This window comes from Urocitellus parryii, chromosome 3, assembly GCF_045843805.1.
Source record: "Urocitellus parryii isolate mUroPar1 chromosome 3, mUroPar1.hap1, whole genome shotgun sequence".
Taxonomy (NCBI): Eukaryota; Metazoa; Chordata; class Mammalia; order Rodentia; family Sciuridae; genus Urocitellus; species Urocitellus parryii.
In genome coordinates, this window is record NC_135533.1 from 204,500,965 (window position 1) to 204,520,962 (window position 19,998).

Sequence of the window (19,998 nt, forward strand, 5' to 3'; positions counted from 1 at the left end):
CCCAGCAGGAGGGCGGGGGTGAGTGAGCACCTCGGTCCCAGCTCAGCAGCTCACCAGGTACATCCCTGTGGCAGTGGGGACAGTGAGGAGGGCCTGACCTTCCAGTTCCCTCAGTGTCCCCGGTTCCCATGGTCTCTGCCTGGGGTCCCAGGAGCCCCTTGTGGGGCGGGAGGACCGAGTGGGGGTGGGGGTGAAACCTTCAAACGCCCCCTCCTGCCAAAGTCCTCCCAGCAGCCCGGCGAAGCAGGTGACAGGGCCCAGTGGGGCCTGGCACGGTCCCAGCTCCAGTGCCTGGTGGCAGGTGACGGTACCTGTGGCGAACCTCCTCTTCACCAGTGACATGCGGTAGCCGTTGCCCACCAGCTCCAGGTCCACGCCCGACAGAGTGGCCCCCTCGCTGGTGAACTGTGCGGCCACAGGGCTGGGCGTGCTGGGCCCAGACACGGGCTCCCAGCTGGCAGAGAGGTGGCCAGTGCCTAGGGAGGCCTGAGGTGAGCTGCCCCCGCCCAGCGCGGTCCCACCGTCCCTGCGCTGGAAACCCTTTGCTCTGTGGCTCATCTGCCCCGCCCACCTCCTCTTGCACCCATGCACCCTTTACTTCTGGCCCCGCTGGTTGACACAGCAGTCCTACCACAGGATCTTTGCATCTGCCATGCCCCCCAACCCGGGTTGTCTTCTTCTCCCACATTTTTCAAGCCCACTTCTCACCACCAGCATTCTCCCCAGTCTGAATAAGTGCCTCCCACCTGAGCTCTCCCCGTCCTTCATGCACACCCATAACTCACCTGCTGCCTCAGACACATCTGGAAGCTTCCACATGAACCGCTTCTCCTCTAGGCTCCTGGCAGTGAGAGAAGGTTGGTCAGGTCTTCACCAGAGAAGATGCTAGAAGCCCGTGGGCACAGTTTGGCCACTTCCTGGTCCCCTGCGTGACCCCCACAGGCCCACTTCCCAGCCTCGCCTCTGTTTCCCCATCTGTGAAAGGGGTGGGCATGGAGCGGCTGATGCCCGACAGCACTTTGAAAAGGCGCATTCAATCCTCCTGCACAGCAGGTTCCGCCTTTTGTGCAAAACGAAGGTGGGCCCGGGGCCACGGCTCAGGGGTAGAGCACCCACCGTGTGCCTGGGGCCCTGGGTTCCAACCCCAGCACCGCAAAAAAATAAAAATAATAAATTTAAAAAGTGGTGGCGGGCCAGACTGGCAGCTGCACCAGGAATGGGTGGGCAGTCGGGTCTTGGTGTGGCCTCAGACAAGCAGAGGAGCCTCCGTGCCTGTCTCCCCCTCCATAAGTGGGGAGGTGAGAGGCCAACCTGGGGCTGCTGAGGACCAAGACCCCCGGCAGAGGCCTGCTGTGGAGGAAGCTCCCTCAGAAATCATTTAAGTTCATTGTTTTGCTTGTTTGTTGGCGGTGCTGGGGTGGACCCCAGGGCTCTGCCGCTGAATTTCTTTTTGAGATGGGATCTCCTGGTGTGGCCCTGGCTGGATTCAAACTCCTGAGCTCAAGCCAGCCTCCTGTCTCGGCCTCCACATAGCTGGGAGCGCAGGTGGGTGCCACTGTACCCGGCTCCAAAATTATTTAAATCATCCCCAGTTCTAAGCAAGGTAGGCACCGTCAGGGGTCCAGCCTTGGCTGGACCTTTGGCTGCCACAACCCTGGGTGCTATACAGGTCCCCACGTGGGAGAGGACGGGAGGGGAGGGCAGGGCTGGGCTGGGCGTCCGACGGCCTCGTACCAGGTGGCAGCAGGCTGTAGGCGGACATTGGTCACGGGCTCCCCGACGGGCAGCAGGATCTGGACGTTGGTGAGCGGCGTGGACACGGCCGTGGCCCCAGCGCGGTAGCTGTACTCCACCGAGACCTGGGTGAGCGAGGCCGCGCACTGCCAGTGGACGCTCAGCTGCAGAGGCAGGGACTGGGGGCCGGGGCGGGAGAACTGGGGGGACAAAAGCAAGAGAGACACAGCTCGGGTTTATGTCCTGCCACCCCGTGACCTTGCCTCGCCACCCACCATTCCACCACGCTGACAGCGCCACACACATATCTTCCCAGGCCGGTGCAGGAGAATTTAGTGTGTTACACCATGTGTCCAGCAGAGGGCAGGCGAGCACCTCATTTTAACAAAATCGGCCAGACAAGTTCAAGTCCATGGTTCTGGGATGGGGCCTCTTCCAATTTGCATAATTGTACCATCTGCACCAATGGGGGAAGGCCCCCCAGGGAGCGGCGAGGCCCCACCCGGGCTCCGGGCCCACCTGGTATCGCAGCAGCACCACGTTGTAGTAGGAGGCCGTGGGGTTCTGCTCCGCCTGGCGCTGCAGGGCCTCGGTCAGAGCTGCCATATTGAGCCAGAAGTCTTTGGTGTCCGGGTCGCTCTGGGAGGGGTCACTGTGCAGAGAGGGACTCATCACCCCCAGCCCTCAGGAAATGCCCTCCCAGGGCTTTCTTCTATGCCAGCGGCTCCCTAAAGACGTGATTTCTTGTCCCACCCTCGGCCCAGGAAAGCCCTACTTGGGCTGGAGGTGAGGGCAGTAGAGGAGTCAAGGAAAGCAAGGTTCAGAGAGGGCAAGCAGCTTATCCCAGGCCACACAGCAAATCCCAAGAGGCAGAGTAGAAATTCAGAGCTCGGGAGCCGCTGACCCCCCAGTGTAAGGCCCCTTTCCACTGGGCGTGCCCAGTACCTGAAGAGCAGGTCAGCACTGGGCTGGAAGTGCTCGATGGGGGCCGTGTGCACGAGCCTGAAGCTGAGGACCGGTGGGGGCGGGGTCCCGTTGAACACTCGCATGATACCAGCAGGAAAGGTCATGGTCAGCTCCCCAGTGACTCGAGCCAGGCAGCTGGGGAGTGGGGGACGTGGTGGCTCAGGGCTCTGCCTGGAGCCCTATCCCCCTCCCCTGGGTCCACCACAGCTGGGGGTTCCCAGTCCCCAATCCAGCAAGGCCCTAATCAAGCCCGCAGGCCTGTCACCCTGCCTGGACGAGAAGAAGCCACCCAGGGCTGAGGGAGAAAGAAGGCCCCTCCCGTCTGCTTTTCTCCTAGACCAAGACCTCAAGCCACAAGGGCTGCGTGGTGCAGCGGTCCTCGCCTGGGCTCGGGTCAAACACTCTCCTCCTCCTTGTGCTGTGACAGGAAGGTCCTTCCTGCTGATCCACCCAGGGACGTCGGGCCAGGCTCCGGCTCCCCAGCTCACCCCACCTGCCCCTGACTGGGCACGGCTTCTGGTCCTCTCAGCCTGGGGGCACAGTGGCCTTGGGGAGCCCGGCTACGACGCCCTCTGGGGCTCCCACTGCCCTCCAAGGCTGAGAATTGCGTCTGCTACTTCCTTTCCAGACCCAGACACCAGCCTTGGAGCCCTCCCGGTATCCTCCCCGACCTTGTCACACCTGGGGCTGTGGCCTCGGAAGTAGGCGTGGACGTACTCCGTGAAGGCTGTGGCCACAGGCAGGGCATCCTGGGAGCCGAGGACCACGGGGCTCGGGCCCCGGGAGACTCCTGGGGTGGCGAGGAAGGAACCCGTCACATGGATGCGCACAGGCCCTGAGGACCCACCCTGCCACAGCCACCAACTGCCGCCCAGACCAGAGACAGGGTGCCCGAGGCTGGGGGCCAGAGCTGCCCCACGTACCGTGTCCCGTCTGGGAGGAGAAGCCGGGCCGCTCCGAGGTGATGCTGGGGGCAGAGGAGCCCAGGGGGGAGGGGCTCAGGGGCCGAGACTGGAGGGAGGACAGGGGTGGGGGCTAGAAATGGAGGCCAAGAACCACCTGGGCCACTCCCAGCCAGTTCCTGTCACGTCCTCACTTACCAGGTCACCGTTGCTCCGGGTGAGGGGGCAAGACACCTTTCTGGAGCGTGGCCTCCGGGGTGGGGCAGCGAGGCCCTCCCTAGAGGTGCCATCGGCGGGTGGGGGCACCAGGTCTGGGAGGAGCGTGGAGAACAGGCCCAGATGAGCCACCGCCCTGGGTCTCACTCTGGGTCTCACCCAGGGGCAGGGACTCAGCCACAAACAGGGGGAGAAGGGCTTCAGGAAGACCGAAGCCTGGAGTCGGACGGGCACCACCCACAGCCCGAGCCTCCAGACACTGGCAGCCAGACAAGGGCGAGCGCCTCAGGGGGTGGGCACGCAGGGCTGGGGGCCACGGTCAGCAGCTGTGACACCCACTTCCGAGGGTGAGGGCCGCCTAGGTGACCTGGGTCTGCATCTCACCCTCCTCTGTTAACTAATGGGGCACGTGTGGCCCCTCGAACTGGCTCAGCCAGGTTCTTTCCCATGGAGCGCGTCAAGGACACTGGCCAGCAGCGCTGGGGACAGTGTGTGGTCAGAGCTACCTCTGGAGCCTGGGGGGCCACCCCTGCCTGCTCCCTTCCTCCACCTGTCCTCGAGCCCCTCTGGCCCTGCCTGCTCAACCCCAGGCTCTCCTCCCTGGGTGGCCTCCCTCCCCGCTCTGATGACATCTTCACACAGCTGTGACATGCCACCCTTGCCTCACCCCCCCTCCCCACCTGGCTGGCCACCTGGCTGGCTCTTCTCCACCCTTACCCGAGGCCGCTCTTCCTTCACCTTCCCTCCCTCCCAAGCTGCCAGAGGGAGCATGTGACCCCAGAGTCACTCATGTCCTGTGCTTCCTCCATTCGAAGCCCTGCAGGGCGCCGCTTCCTCAAGGAGCATGTCACAGTCCTCCCAGGCCCAGGCGCCCCCTCCCCCCCTGCCTCTCCCTGGGGGTTCCTCAAACGTGCCCAGCAGCACCCGCCTGGGCCTCTTCCCAGGCTGTGGCGACACCTCCCAGCAGCCCCGCCCCCATTCAGGGGCCCCGCCCATCCTCACTGCCACCAAATCTTAGCGCAAATGTCCTTCCCCGAGGCCTCCACCCCGCACCCGCACCCGTCATCCCCTGCCTTGTTAAATATCGACCTCGTTATCTCCCCTGTAGAGGTGGGGGTTACCTCATCCCGACTGTGTCCTCAGAAGTCTGATCAGGCCCTGCCTACCGGGGGCACTCAGTCCCCTCCAATCTCAGGGACAAGGTCACTGGACTCACCTCCTCCGGCCTCCAGTCCCCAAGGGCCTGGGGATGGTGCCAGGCGCTGTGGAGAGTCGGGTGGTGGTGGGGGCCGTGTTCCCCTGGGTTCAGGGGGCTGTGCCCTACAGGTGGGCGGGCTCTGCGGGGTGCCCGGGCGGGGGACCCAGGAATCCGGGGAGGGGCCAGGTGCTGCATGGGAAGGAGAGTCGAGGCCAGAGTCTTCCACGTTTTCAGGTGACGAGGAGGAGAAAGGGGAGGGGCTGGAGGTGAACCCGAGGCTGCTGGAGCCTAGGGAAGCCAACAGACGGTCAGCGTCGGGCCCGCCCACACGGAGTCCCGCCCACCCTCCTTCAGGCCGCACCCAGGGGGCGGGAAGGTGGGTTCCCATTCTCGGTTGTCCATCTCCCTAATGTCCTCTCCACTGTTACCCAGACCCAAGCACAGACCGCACCCTCTACGGTCTGTCCCACTGGGAAGCGTCCATCAGCTATAGCCCCGCCCACTCACGTGACGACCCCGCCCACTTATGTAAAGATGCCCATCTTCTATCCTAGGCTGCCCCTCGACAGACCAGCCTCCCTTCCCATTGGCCCCGTCTTCCCTCCTCCTGGCCTATCCTTGGCCCCACCCATTCCCTTGCTAGCCACGCCCACACCCCTGTTCCCATCACCTGTAAAATCTTCATGGTCAAAGGCTGACTCCAGGGGTGGCCCAAAAAGATTCTTGGATACCTGCTCATCCAAGGGCAGCTTTTCTGCACAGCTGTGGACCAGGAGGCCAAGAGGGGCGGGGGTCTATTGGCTGCGTGCCTTGTCTCCCGCCCAGAGCCTTTGCGAGGTCTCCTCTGTCCTGAGCTGTTCCTGCAGTTGTACCTATGCCACTCCTACTCCTCCTCGGGTTCAGCCCAAAGCCAGCCCTCGGGAAGCCCCCATCCCAAGTGAAGCCACCCCTTCCTGCCTGCAGCGCACCGCGGCCTGAGCTTCTCCACAGCACTGATGAGCACACTTAATTCATTTGCTGGTCATTTTAATGAGCCACTAGAATGTGACTGAGAACAGAGACCTGTCTTGGTCACGTACCCCAAAACCCGCATGGGGCAAATATACAGAAGGTGCTTCATAAGCCAGAGGCACAAGGCAGAGACAAGGGGAGGAGGTAGGGGCGGCCCACACCTGCCACACCTGTTGGTTCCGTGTCCCACCTTGTGGAACCTACCTGCTGGTCCTGGGGGCAGACCGAGGCCTCTGTGGTTTCCCAGCAGCGTCCCCTGTGGGAGATACCCCCCTTGAGCCTTCCTGTCACCGTGCCTGCAGCACTGCTCATTGCCCACACCACCACCCTGACACTCAGGAGAATCAGAGGTTCAAGAAGGAGCCAAGCCAACCTGCCTCCAGGTGTGGGCTCTTTTCCTAGCCCCAGCTTCTCCTTTCAATTTTCTCTTTCTTTCTTTTTTTGATATTTATTTTTTTAGTTGCAGTTGGACACATACCTTTATTGTATTTATTTATTTTTATGTGGTGCTGAGGATCAAACCCTGGGCCTCATACATGCGAGGCAAGTGCTCTACCATGAGCCACAGCACCAGCCCTCCTTTCAATTTTCATTTAATTTATTCTTATTTTACAAAGGAGGAGACTGAGGGTCAGAGTGGTTAAGCAGCCTGCCCCATGTTACAGCAGAGCTGGGGTTCAAATTCACACCCAAATCCAGGACCAGCGTTCCCTCCAAGCATTCTTACCCAAACCAAGACAGAAGGCTACTCACGGGAAGAATGGCGTTTCATGGTGCCCTGTGGACAAACGAGGCAGGGTCAGGCACAGGTGCATCCAGCCAGCCCTGCCGCACACCCAGAGCAACCCCCCCACACCTCACCCCTGGGCCTGGAGGTAGGATGAGGCTGCCCGCTGTGGCCCTGAGCTGTGCCGCGGCAGCCTCAGGGTTACAGGATGGAGCCCGGGCTGGCGCGGGCTTGATGTGCACGTGGAACTTCCGGGGCTCCTCATCGTCAAAGTCAGAGTCACTAGAGGAGAAGCGAGAAGGCTCGGCCGTGCTTAGGCCTCAGTCAAGGAGCCAAGCAGATCCTAGCAGCCCTCAGATCCCGCCCTGTCCCTCCTGCTCAAACGTGTAGAGACCCCGCACAGTCCCTCTGCTCACACTGCCTGGCAAATTCCTATTCAGCTGCAAAACCTCAACCCTGGTGCCCCTTCCTCCAGGAAGCCCCTGGACTCTCCTTCTGGGACAATCCAACCGCCTCTCTTACTCTTGCCCATCCCTGACCCCACGGAACAGCTGTTTACATCTGGACCGGTTCCCTCCACGACAGAGGCCCTATCCAAGGTGGACACGGGGCGGTTGCTAGTGGTAGCCTGGACAGAGCTTTGTCCCTGCTGTGCCAACAGTGGTTCCCAGGGACATCAGAAGGATATTGTTCTGGGTCACATCAGGTCGGACGGTGAAACCTTCTTCATCCACCTCTGGACACATCTGGGGGTGGAGAGTGACGAGGTGGGTCCCCCGGATTGAACTTTCCCCTCCAGGGCCTGGCTCTGACCCACACCACCTGCCCCAAGCTGCACTCCCTGGGGTTCCCACCCCGCCCAGTTTCACCTGGGATTCAGGTGAGAACAGACCCCGCCCACCAGCAGTCAGCCCCTCCCAAGGCCCTCCCCGGCACTCACCCCTGAATCGGGTTCCAGGAAATCTCTGGGGAGGAAGGGAGAGGTGTCAGCGTCAGGGCCCCTGGGACCTGGGGCGCCTGCACTACCCGCCTAGGCCAGCCCTGGGGGCCGTGGGACCTGGCGCTTGCTCACAGTGGGGAGTCTGGAGTCAGCCAATCAGGACGTGTGTTTAAGCAGCCTGGGAAGGGAGGCCGCTGGAGCTGGACTTCAGGGCTGGCCTGAGAAGTCCGGGGACGTGGGGGGTATCATTGGCAAGGCCACGACAGGGCTGGCATCCTGGACCGGCCGGGGCAGGGGTAATCCTTGGTCACCACGGGCCAGGAAGCCCCAGGCCTGGCCTTGGTGCATGGACAGACTCCAGCCAGGTTGGGCTTTGGCTCCGTGGTGCTACCCTGGGGCAGAGGTTCTTGTGGGCCAGCCTGGGGAGAGGGAGTCCTGGGCTAGCCTGGGACAGGGGCTACTCTGAGCTACCCACAGAGGTCAATGGGCAATACTGGGCTAGCCTGGGATAGGGAGACTCCTGAGTGGGGGATTTCTGAGCTAGCCTGGACCGGGACCAGGCAGGGCCTTCCTCACACGGCGGCTCGAGGCTCCCGCTCCCGCCGGCTTAGTCCTGGAAGGCGGAAGGCCTTGGATCCCCGCAGGCGTTTCATTGCTGAGGACAGATGGAGGTGGCTGAGCGGGGCGGGTGCCCCCTTCCCAGGCAGGTCCCCCCCTCACCCCGCGGTCTAGCCTGGGCGACCAGGCCCAGACGTACTTGCCTTCCTGCAGCGCGGCCGCACTGTAGCTCTCGAAGTCCAGAGGCCCTGGGACAGGGAGGTGGAGGTGGGCGGGCCTGGCACCGGTGGCCGGACGCTCTCGGCCACCCGGCTTGGGCCCGCAGTCAGTCAGGTAGGTAAAAGCGGAACAGCCCAGCCAGGGTGTGGGCGGGTGGGCTCAGGGGCTGCTCTGCCACTGGCTGGGTGGTGCCATCTGAGCCATCTAGACACTTGCAGCATTTCCAGGTGGAACTTGGGTTGGGTCAGGGGATGGACCAAGATGGGCCTGGACACCCAGAGGAGGAGCTGGGACTCTCCCAAGATGATGGGAGGCACGGGGCGTGTGTGAGGGCGGCAGACCTGGGGCCAATCAAGGGCAAGAATGGGGGGCCACATAAGGAGGGGCGGCCTGAGCAGGGCCTGAGCCACAGAGACAACAGGGAGGAAGGACAGGCCTCACTGGCTGAGTAGACTTGGGGACAGTGACGTAGTAGTGGACAGATCACCGAGCATTGTGAGAATGACTGTGAGTATATTCTCATCCCCACTTTCCAGGTGAGGAAACTGAGAAGTGAAGACACATGTCCTAGGTCACACAGGCAGCAAGGAAGAAAGGACCCAGACCAGGTCTGATTCTCAAACTTGCCCTCAGCTCCTCTCAGCCCCCACATCTGGGCTTTTCCAAATTCATCTTTTGCTCAACAACACTCAATAGCTCCCTGGGGCCCTTGGGGTGGAGTCTGAACTCCCAGCGTGGCTTTCAAGGCCTCTCAGGAATCTTCTAGACAGACACACCAGACCAGCCATCCAATTCTCTTCCTACCTGGGCTGGAAACTTGGAATTGTCACCAGCCATTTTTCTGATGAAGAATCCAAGGCCCAGTCTCCCGCCTCTTTCTCTGCAGCTGTGGCCCCCAGCCTGGCCGCCATCTCTGCGGACTCACCTGGCTTCTCCTGGCCCGTGCCCTTGCTCTCAGCAAACTTCCTGAGCAGCATCTCCACGGTGACGTTCTCTATGTTCTGCTTAAATTCCTCGTGCACCTGGGTGGGTGGGAGGGCAGGGTGTGTGACTGGCGGGGTCCTCTTGCCCAGCACCGGCCCCAGCCTCATCCTGCACACCAGCCTGCGTCACCTGCCCAATCTGCACGTGAGTGTCCTCCACCGAGTGTGCGTAGGAGCCCAGCAGCGCCTTCATGTGTCGCAGGTGGGTCTCCTCCATGGCTTGGAAGCGCTGAGGCGGGAAGAAAGGAGTGAATGGAAATGTAGAATGGCCATGTGACCAATCAGAACCTCCCAGCTCTCTGGCCTCAGTGATTGATTAGAGAAAGAACCAATGAAAGTCTGCCCTAGGACTTTAGCTGGAACTAGGAGAAAAGATGCTTCATTCCTGAGCCAAAGAGTTATTGGGATACAAATGGGGGCAGCTGGCAGCTACTTTTCTGTGTGCACACACTGTACATGTGAGTATGTGCACATGTGTACACACACACACACACATACACACACACACACACACACACACACACACACACACAGGCATGTCTAATGTCTGCCTGGGGGTCAAGTCCCCAGGGAAGAAGACTGACTAGAGAATCAGAGAGACACAAGCTTTCTGCCAACACCATTTCGGCACCTGAATCCATCCATGCCTGAAGCCTCCACACCCCCTCAAAAAAATTCTTCAGTTCACTGACCCTAAAAAATTCGTCCATTTAAATAAACATTTCTTTCTTTTTTGGTATGGGGGATTGAACCCAGAAGTGATTAAGCCACATCCGCAGCCCCCCCCCTTTTAATCTTCTTTAGAGTCAGAGATTCACTTAGTTGCATAGGGCCTTGATAATTTGCTGAAGCTGGCTTTGAAATCACAATCCTCCTGTCTCAGCCTCCCGAATCACTGGGATTACAGGTGAATGTCACCATGCCAGGCTTAAATAAAAGTTTCTATCACTTGCAACTTGAAAAAGAATTCTTATTCTGAGTCCTGAGATTCTAGTCTACTCTTGGTCCATGTGGGTAGATGGAGACCCAGAGAGGTGCAGTAACTTGCAAAGTAACACAGCTCTTGAGGGACAGAGGCTGGGTGGCCTTCCAGCCACCAAGGAATCTCAGGAGATACTTGGCTTCTGAACTTTGCCCTTCTTCAAAAATCTCCCCAATAGAATGGAAATAATAACAGCCTAGGGAGTGGCTTCCGTGTCCCTGGTACTAGTCTGAAAACTTCAGAGTTGCTCATTTAACCTTCGCTGCTCTATGAGGCAGGCACTATTAGAATCTCCGTTTTACAGATGGGGAAACTGAGGCACAAGATAATTTGGCTTCTGAAATAATGTCAACGACAATAATAGGTCTTAGGCCTATGACCCTAAGCACCCCAGGACGGGGTCGGTCGGGAGGTGTCCCGGGCCAGGGACGCGCAGCCCTCGGGGTGCGGATCTCTGGGGCCGGCTTCCTACCAGCGCCGAGTCCAGCATCTTGTGCTCGAAGTCGGCCCGGGCCGAGTTGTACTTCTCCACCGCGCGCCGCAGGCTCTCCGCCGCCTTCTTGGTTTTGGTTTCTGCCTAGGAGGCACAGGGAGGGGATGGCATTGGGATGGGGACACACAGAGGGCTTTCCCAGTCCCAGACTTGTCACCTGGCAGGTGGGTTCCTGGGGTACCCAGGGCTCAGTGGCCACACGCAGGCCCAGTGACCCCCTCTGTGCGACACATTTTCGTTCTAGCCAGGCAGCCCCAAGGCTCTGCGGCAGATCCCTCAGACCCACGCGCTGCAGCGGCCGCCACCTCACACCTTGTCCATCTCTTTCTGGCTGGTGTTCTCTCTGCGCAGGCGCTCCTGGTCCATGCAGCGGCTCAGGTAGTTCTCGCGAGACTTGGGCAGCAGCTGGCTGACGCCCGAGAGCACCTGCACCGCGTCCAGGGTGCCCAGCGCTTCCTCCTTGCACTGTAGGGGGTGGGGAAGGGGCGCGTGGGTGCCACCTGTGCCCAGGCAGGGACCGTAATACTCTGAGTATTTTATTTGTCCCAGAGTATTTTGGCGGGGCCTGGTGGCGCTCGCCTGGAATCCCAGTGGCTCTGGAGGCTGAGGCAGGAGCACCGCGGGCTCGAAGGCAGCCTCAGCAACTTAGGTCCGGAGCAACTTTGCGAGACCCTGACTCTAAGTAAAACGAAAAGGGCTGGGGATGTGGCTCAGTGCTTAAGCAGCCCAGAACCTAATAATAATAATAATAATAATAATAATAATAATAATAATTGCAAGTTGAAAACACTGTACATGGGGACTGTATCGATTCCGCCCAACCCACCTGCACCCTGGCTTAGCCACAGGGCACACTGTGGGGTCCCCGTTTCATGGGGCTAACAGGTGCTGTGCTCCCTGTAGCTGCCCAGCTTCACAACAGAGGATCGGAACTAACTAACCCAGAGAAAGTTCCGAATTCACAATTCCAAGTTCTATTTCTACTGATCGCAGGTCACTGCTGCACTGTTGTGAAGTTAAAAAAAAAAAAAAAATCGTACGCCAGCATTCTAAACTGGGACCCTTTGTAAGTGCAAAGAATTTTTTTTTGTATAATGACAAACTTGAGAGGTGTGGGATCCTGAATGTCAGGCTTGGATCACCCAAGATTCTAGTCCTTTGGGTTTTGTTTTATTTATGTTTGGTTTTGGTACCAGGATTTGAACCCAGAGGCGTTTAACCACGGAGCCACATCCGCAGCTCTTTTTATTACATTTTTATTTAGAGACAGAGTCTCCCTGAGTTGCTTAGGGCCTTGCTGAGTTGCTGAGGCTGGCTTTGAACCCGCGATCCTCCTGAGACGCTGGGATCACAGGCGTGCACCCGGGTCTAGGTTTTTAAGTCTAGAAATGTTAGGTATCAAGCCAGGCACCGTCCAGGGCTCTGTCTGTACAGAATAGAGAGCCAGTGTGCTGAGCTTGTCCCCGACCTGGACTCTCCTTGTAGCCCAAAACCAGCTTGAGACACTATGCACAGGAATGAGCGAGGCTGTGTGGCACTGGAGTCTGCATGTCACAGTCTCCATGCCGCAAAGGACAGCATCTGCTCCGAGCTGTGCAGAAGCCTCCCGGGCTGAGGCTGGCCACTGCCTGTAGCCCAGGGTCCCCACTGAGCCCCGCCCCCGCCCCCTGCTGCTGCTGGGCTCTGAGCGGGAGTTCATCAAGCCCAAGGGGGTCGGATGTGTGGAGGTGGCGGGCATCTGGGGGCACCCCCAGGTCTGGAAGCCGCAGGAGGCCTGGGACCCGGATGCGCTGCCCTGCCCTGCCCCCTGGACGCACCCTCTTGTGGGCCTTGAGCTGCTCCTCCCCGTAGCGCAGCACGTCCTTGATGAGGTCCTGCAGCTTCCGCGTCAGCTCCAAGTGACACAGCGCCAGCTTGTCGGAGGAGACTCGGAAGACCTCCCAGAGCGGGGCGAAGGTCCTGCGGGCAGGCCGGGGTTACCCCCAGGGTCTCCCAGGACCCACCCGCTGAAGTCCCCGCACACAGGGCAATGGCCTCGGCTGCACATCTCCTGTGGGCCTGGCCCTGCGAAGCCTCGCTCATCTTCATTAATATATCTATCTTTTTTAATTTTCCAGGGTTGGGGACAGAACCCACAGCTTCCCATGCTAGGCGGGCGCTCGCCACTGAGCCCCATTCTTAGTCTCAAAGCTACAACTTAAGTCCTGTCCGCGGACCCAGGAGTCCTTCCTGGGCGTGGCACAGTCCCCTGGTCTCCAGGCCCCAGCTGATTATTCCCACTGGGTGAGACTCCAGGTGGGCAGACTAAGTCCCCTGTGGCCTTTGCCCCTCGCAGGGGCTCCTCCAGTGCTCCCCCACACACACCTTCTCTCCCTGCTGCCTCCGCCCCAGCCCTCCCCATCGTGTGGCCCCACAGCAACCACAAGGAACTTTGCGAATGCCCAGGGACCACATCACAGGTGGCTTGTGCCTGAGGTCCCTATGGCCTGTCCACCTCCACTCCCCTCTCCCCCATCATTCCCTCCTCACCCCCCAGGCAGCCGGGTGAGCCTCCTTGCTCTTCCTTGCACAGGCCATGTGTGCTGCTGCCTCAGGGCCTTTGCACTGGCGGGGCCTGGGTCTCTGGCCCTCAGACACTCCCAGGGCCAGCTCCTTCTGCACATTAAGGCCCGGGCTCACTGCAGCTGAGTCTACTCCAGAGGAAGTGCCCACCCTCTCACGATCCTACTTTCCTGCCTAGCACTTCTCATTCAGGGAAAGGACTTGGTTATGTGTGAGTTTAACTTGTGTCTCATGGGACATGGGACAAAGGTCCCATGGGCTGTAGTTGTCTGGCACACAGAAGGTGCTCAGCAAATACATGTGCAATGAACACATGAAGAAGCCAGAGAGTGAACTCTACACGTCATGTCACGTGAGTAAAGACACATCCACCCCGGAAGGCTCCCGATGCCCCAGGCCCAGCGCCCTGGTGAGCCCTGCTCCACTCACCCCACGGGGGTCCCGTTGCTGGCCAGCTTGGAGAGTTTCGCCATGGCCTTTGAGTATGTCTCCTCGATGGTGGCTCTGGGTGGGAGCACAGGGGGGCGGGAGATGGCGGAGGTTCTTTCGGGGCACCTGGACCTCCGCTTCCCCATCTCCAGTGTCTAAGCAGTGGCTCTCAAGGAGGGCATTTTGGAAATTTGGGCAAGAGATCCGTTTCCGCGAAGCCATGCCCTTGGCCAACATCAGCAGTGTTGGTAGCAGCGGGAGGAGAAATATTGGAGCACATAGTGGGCACCGAGTGGAGTGCTTCATGTGGTTCGTTTCACTTAATTGCAGGAGAAAAGCTCATTTTTCCTTTTTCCCTCTGGGCAGATCCTGCTAAATGCCGCCTCATGTCTAGTCACATCTTCCTTCAAACAAAACCTGAGTTTTCCGGGGCATCAATGTATCCACTTAGAAGCTGCCCCAGGGGCTGGGGCTGAATGGTAGAGGCTTGCCCAGCACGTGGGAGGCACGGGGTTTCACCCTCAGCACCACATTAAAGAAAGAAAGAAAGGTATTGTATCGATGTATAGCTAAAATAATAATAATAATAATTTTTTAAAAAAAGGAATACCAGCTGTATACAGTGGCGCATGCCTATAATCCCATCGACTTGGGAGGCTGAGGCAGGAGGATGGCAAGTTCAAAGCCAGCCTCAGCAAAAATGAGGCACTAAGCAACTCAGGGAGACCCCGGGTCTAAAAACAGTATTAAAAGGGCTGGGGATGGGGCGCAGTGGTTAGGTGTCCCTGGGTTCAATCTCTGGTACCAGTGGGAGCGGAGGCTGCCTCGCCCTGCATTAGTTCATCACGTGCGCATGTGCGTGTTGGAATGTGGACTATGCTAGCATATGTGTTTTCATTCATCATCCTCAAGGCGCGAGATGGAGTTTAATAATCCCCCCATCCAAGTAGGTTCTATCATCAGAAGGGAGGCTTTAGAACCAGGGTGGTTACTGTTTAAAAGGGGACGTGGAGTTCACAGGGCCCAGAACCATTGGTCTCAAGGGTCCTCAAGACCCTTTGGTTCCTCGAGGTCCCGGGAATTTGGACCTGGCGGGTGGGGGAGGGTACCTGGCAAGGCAGGTGCAGGACCTGAGGGGAGGTGGGCGGGACCACGGGGGGGGGGGGGTTCACATGGCTGTGGGCCTGGCCACATGGTAGGTAGGGCTGGGGGACCTCACCTCTCCCGGATGAAGTCAGCCAGCTCCTTGGTGGAGACGGGCCCCTGCTTCACGCTGTGGTACAGCACCTCAAAGCCATGATTTTTCTCACCCTGAGGGGATGGAGGTGAAGATTAAGAAAGTTGGTGGGAGCCGAGGCTAACGATGTTGCCTAGCAACGGGGGCAGGGCCAACGAGCAGGAGTCCATCCCTGGCTTGAGCCAATCGGTCTGTCGCACTTCCCCTTGGCCCCAGTTCCTGGACTTTAAATTGAACCAATCAGAAAAAAAGCCTGGGGTTTGGGGCCTGTAGTTGAGGGAACCAGAATCTCAGTTGTTGTTTGTGTCTCTTTTATCTTTGGGTCCCGGTCTTTCTGCTTCTGTTTGCCTCAGTCTCGGTCAGGTTTTCCCCCTCTGATTTTTCTCTCTCTCTCCATCAATGAGGAATAGTGGTGACAAGAGATATTAGAAGCCAAGAGAAAACCATGAGCCTTAGAAAGATGCTGAACCAGAAGGAATCGAGTAACGTGTGTGTTTAGTCAAGTTGCTGGATGGAACCAAACCTGAAAGCCACATTGCCACACAGCTGTCCAGTTTTACAAGCCAATGAATGCCATCCCTGGTGTTTGAGTCGTGGAGCGGTGTTTTCCATCCTTTTCACCATGGAAACTCCCTCTCCGGGGCTCAGGTCAGGGCCTGGGGCTGAGTTCTTTCTCAGGACCCAGAAAAGCCCAGCACAGGGGGAGGCCCAGAAAACACAAACTTTTGAGAATTTTGAATAAGTGAACAAATGTTATTTGGCTGTAAACAGTTAGTGCGGGTGGGAGCTGAGCCTCTACCCTGCGCCTACGGATGCCTCACCCAAAACCTCTTTCCTCCGAGTTCTGGGGCTGTCACTGTCCCTCATCCACCTCTTTCATGGGAATGAAGGTTGATCTCCGTCGGGGTCCCCAAAGCCCCCAAAGCAATTCTAATTTTTGCTAATTCTCTGCTACTTAACATTTTAAATCTCTTTCTTCTCCAAATGCATTTATGTGAGGGCAACTTTTACTGCTGTTCAAACTAGGACACTGGGACCCCTTTCCATCTGAAAGTGTAGGAAAAGTGACTTGACATTTTTGGGGTGTGTGTGGGGGGATTCTGGGGATTCTCAGGGGCACTCCATCACTGAGCCACACACCCAGTTTTATTTTGCATTTTATTTAGAGACAGGGTCTCACTGAGTTGCTTAGTGCCTCACCATTGCTGAGGCTGGCTTTGAACTCATGATCCTCCTGTCTCAGCCTCCCTAGCCACTGGGATTACAGGAATGCATCGACGTGCCTGGCAGGTGATATTTTAATGCCAGCCAGATCCTGTCACCTGTGAAGGGTGCCATGTCTGAACACTGAACTGTCCATTCAGAAGGGTGTTACGCTGGGGTCTGAGGGAACTTGGAAACATTTTAGCACCGATGATGCTTTGTAATCAGGACGGAAAGATGAGGTGGAGAGATCCAAGCCTTCTTTCTGCCTGTCTCTGTCTCTCTCTCTCTGTAGCGTTGGGGAGGGAACCCAGGGCCTTGCACAGCTAGACAGGGCTCCTCCGCCCAGCCCCGCCCCCGTGCCACTTAATTCCCAGGAGAAGTCCCTGGACCCTCCCTCTGGCCACACTGGGCAGTGTCTTCCGTTCACCTGCCCAGTCACCTGGAAGCTGGAAGGCTGGTCAGAAGTCCTGCTAGATGACCCTCCTGCTGCACACACGGGAGACTGAACCAGATTTAGCGAATGAGCAAAAGTTAGAATTGCCTTTGGGGCTTTGGGGACCCTGACGGAGATCCACCTGGTTCATCCCGCTGAGAGGTGGCTGGCTCCCCGCCCCAGCTAACACGGAGCTACCCAAGGCCCCAAGGCTCAGAGAGGGACAAAGGCAGCCTCAAGCCCAAGGCTCCCGACAGCCACCGCTCACTCTAGAATCACTGATGGCTCTGGTCAGTGGTCCATCAGCTGCTCAAGTTCAAGTTCCCTTGGATTGGAATTGCTTTTCCAGCCTCAGCTCCTGGTTTCTTCCCGCCTCGCCAGGAAGGCAGTAACCGATGCAGGGACACGTGGTCCCTTCGCACTACACCTTTGCCCAGGGGTCCCACCACCAGCCCTCCACCCGGCCAGCCCCGCCCACCTCAGCCCCTCCCACCTGCCAGTCCCTCCCAGCCTCCAGATCCTCCCACCAGCCCCGCCCACCCCGCCAGCCCCGCCCACTTCACTAGGGCCCTTCCAGACCAGCCTCCTCCCAAGCGGCTCAGAACCCCACTTCCCGGGGGCGCTCTGGTCGTCCCTCCAGCTTCCTGTCTAGACCTGTATTTTCAGGCTCCAGTGCTACACCCCCCTTACATGCACTGAGTGTCTTAGAGTTGGTGACTTCGCCTCTCTGGGTCTCAGTTCCTCCTCCGACAGTGACAGTACCCAGCTCACCCGGGTCTTGGTGAGGGGGGCTGGCACAGCGCTGGGCAAGGGGCCTCCTGGGTCAGAGTGAGGGCTTGGCAAACAGCCGCGGCGGCTCACGGCCCCCCGGGGATCCTCGGGTGAGGCTGCTCCAGGCACTGTCACCCAGGCCAGCATCTGGGCCTGACTCGGAGCCAACCACTGGCCTGGTTCCCAGGGCTGGCAAACGCCCAGCAGTGTCTGCCTTCCTCAGAGTGGGCTGGCAGCCGAGGGTCCTAGGGGGGCTGTCTTGGTGTGTGTCTCCTTCAAGAACCTCTGGACCCCAGTACTGCCCCCCCAGGGCCTACTGGGGAAGGACCTTCCCATCACAGCTTGGTCATGGCCCTCTCCTGCTCACACTTCCCCCATGGCTCCCTAGTACCCTCCATGCCTCTTGCCTTGCCCAGCTCAAGGAGACTGAGGCATCCCTGTCTGTCTGGGTCACCCCTGATGAGAGAGTCTCCTTGGGACCACCCAGAGCCTCAGCCCTGCCCAGCCTGTGTGGGGGCTCTAATGCAAGCCACTGATTGAAAGAAGCATTACTAAGGGCTGGGTGTGGGTCAGTGGTAGAGCATTTGCCCTTCAGGCCCACGGCCCTGGCTTCAATTCCAGTACTAAAAAAAAAAGACCTCGCTGGAGTCTGGAGATTTCTGTCATGGACAGGGTGTCCGAGGCACTCCCGTGTCCCAGGAAGATGGAATTCCAATGCCCTTTCCCACACGGGGTAACTGGGCTGGAGGAGGCAGAGTCGCCTGGCCCAGGCTCCCGCAGAACCAAATTCCAATCCAGAGCTCAGAGCTCTGGCGCGGGAGCTGGGGTGTCTAGGTGGGGGTGGTTTCTATTTTTTTTTTTTTCTTTGCTCATCTGAATTTTCTATGGGGAGTCTGCGCACTTTGTGCAATTAAAAAGGACTTAAAATAAATGTAGGTGCCTCGTACATTAAAAGACATCTGAAATAGATGTAGGTACTGCTGTCAGGGCTCCAGCTTCTGATGCTCTAACCATCAACCCCCTCCCACAGAGGTCCTCATGGGGGCTCAGAGACACAGAGTCCCCCGGTCACACAGCCATTCAGAGGCTGAGCTGGGGAGTCAGACCCCTGGGGAGAGGGTGCAGGTCAGACACCGCCCCCAGGTGGCAAGAGGGTCTGGTCCCTTTAAGAAAGTGGATGCGGGTAAGAGGAGCCCCAGCTGGGAGGGGAGAAAGGAGGGAGCCTGCTTGTTGCCAGGGGCAACTGGTTGCCTAACAACAGGCTTCCTCTGGCAAGCCCCGGCCTGCCGTTGAGGAAGGGGCTTTCTGCAGGCCCCTGGGGCCTCTCCTGAGGCTCACCCTCCTTAGCCACCTCTGCAGGGGGCGTCCTGTTCCCTGAGCTGGCCACCAATGTCACGCCTCTGGGCTTCCACCCAGCCTGCCCCTGGGCCTGGAGGACACAGCCGCAAGCTGGCCACCCCCCGGGTGCCCCTGCGCTGGGCTTGCCCTGGCCCTGCAGCGGGGGGTGTCCGGCTGACTCGGTGTCCCCTAGACCCGAGCTCCTCTCTCGGAGCTGGACGAAGGCTCTTGGGGGCCCCAGGGCCTTCCAGAGCAGGGGGTCACGGGGCAGAGGGGGGGAGTCCTCTCCGTCCCGCGTCCTGTTCCCATCCTGGGTGGGGAAGGAGCGCAGGGGACACAGGGGTCAGGCCAAGAAAACTCCCCAACTCTCCGGGATGGGAAGGGCATGGGAACCCCCGGCTGGAGTGACCCCGCGTCCCGGCGCTCGCTCTGGCCCAGGTTGGTGTCCTGAGCCTGCACTTTTTTGCTGGGTAATTTCAGCTACCAGATTCCTCCTCTGGGCTGTGGCTTCCTGACTTGCCCAAGGTCACAAGGTCTGTGAGGTCTGAGGGTGTGGATTCTAACCCAGCCTGACTCTGGCTGCTTTGACTTCTACCTGCAGCAGACCCTCTTCCCGGCCCACGAGACATTCAGTCTCCCCATCTCCATAAAAGTCCATATGGCCCTGCCCGGAGCCCCCACCAAAATAAGAGTAGGTCTTACCCAAAAATGTTCCCCAAAGTACGACATCCTGATGGCCTCTATGGAGACCCCTGCAGGCCCCCTCCAATACCTGTCTGAAGAAAAAGGCAAGTTTGAGCCACACAGTCCTGACAAGTGCCAGCCCCAGCCCGAGTAGGGGAAAGTGGGAGGAGGGAGAGGCGGATGCCCTGAGGCTGGGCTGAGGTGGGGACCAGGAGTGGGGGGCGGTGGTGGTGTCTGAGATGACTGGGCTCTGGTCCTGCAGCCCCTAGTCTATGAACAGAGCTGAACGCAGATGCCCCAGTCTCATGGGGTCGGGTCTGCACTAGATGGAGGGACAGGTGGGGAGCTCAGGTGGGGAAGGAAGGGCCCGGAGCTCGGGGTTCGAGCAGGTGTAGGAGTTCGTGGGCAA

At 59.0% G+C, this 19,998-nt stretch overlaps 1 protein-coding gene across 8 annotated transcripts; it reads right to left on the reverse strand.

Annotated features, from left to right (window-relative positions):
- On the reverse strand, positions 1-19,634 carry Fcho1 (FCH and mu domain containing endocytic adaptor 1). 8 transcript variants are annotated; one of them, XM_077795705.1, is made up of 26 exons: positions 19,608-19,634; positions 15,140-15,231; positions 13,921-13,995; positions 12,747-12,888; positions 11,242-11,355; positions 10,909-11,013; positions 9,585-9,683; positions 9,397-9,493; positions 8,456-8,500; positions 8,271-8,349; positions 7,695-7,719; positions 7,430-7,500; positions 6,889-7,066; positions 6,781-6,805; positions 6,232-6,283; positions 5,687-5,778; positions 5,035-5,304; positions 3,801-3,913; positions 3,624-3,711; positions 3,382-3,490; positions 2,680-2,835; positions 2,254-2,386; positions 1,735-1,934; positions 786-841; positions 312-476; positions 1-65 (listed from the first exon to the last, which is right to left on the reverse strand). In XM_077795705.1, exons 1-26 carry the CDS (start codon positions 19,632-19,634, stop codon positions 43-45), a joined length of 2,631 nt encoding a protein of 876 aa, XP_077651831.1. In that variant the 3' UTR covers positions 1-42. The 8 variants fall into 8 exon arrangements, with proteins under 8 accessions (XP_077651831.1, XP_077651833.1, XP_077651830.1 ...); XM_077795707.1 differs by having other exon boundaries at positions 5,035-5,205; positions 11,242-11,394; XM_077795704.1 differs by having other exon boundaries at positions 1,735-1,913; positions 11,242-11,394.
- Between the last annotated feature and the right edge of the window lie 364 nt (positions 19,635-19,998).

Bases quoted from the DNA above. Each gene is read 5' to 3' on its own strand.
- Fcho1 (XM_026390046.2), bottom strand. From the start codon at position 19,634: ATGTCGTACTTTGGGGAACATTTTTGG. The intron at 8,501-9,396 runs GTGAGTCCGCAG...TCCCTGTCCCAG, and splicing joins CACGGGCCAGGAGAAGCCAG to GGCCTCTGGACTTCGAGAGC. The intron at 1,935-2,253 runs GTGGGCCCGGAG...TTGTCCCCCCAG, and splicing joins TGGTGCTGCTGCGATACCAG to TTCTCCCGCCCCGGCCCCCA.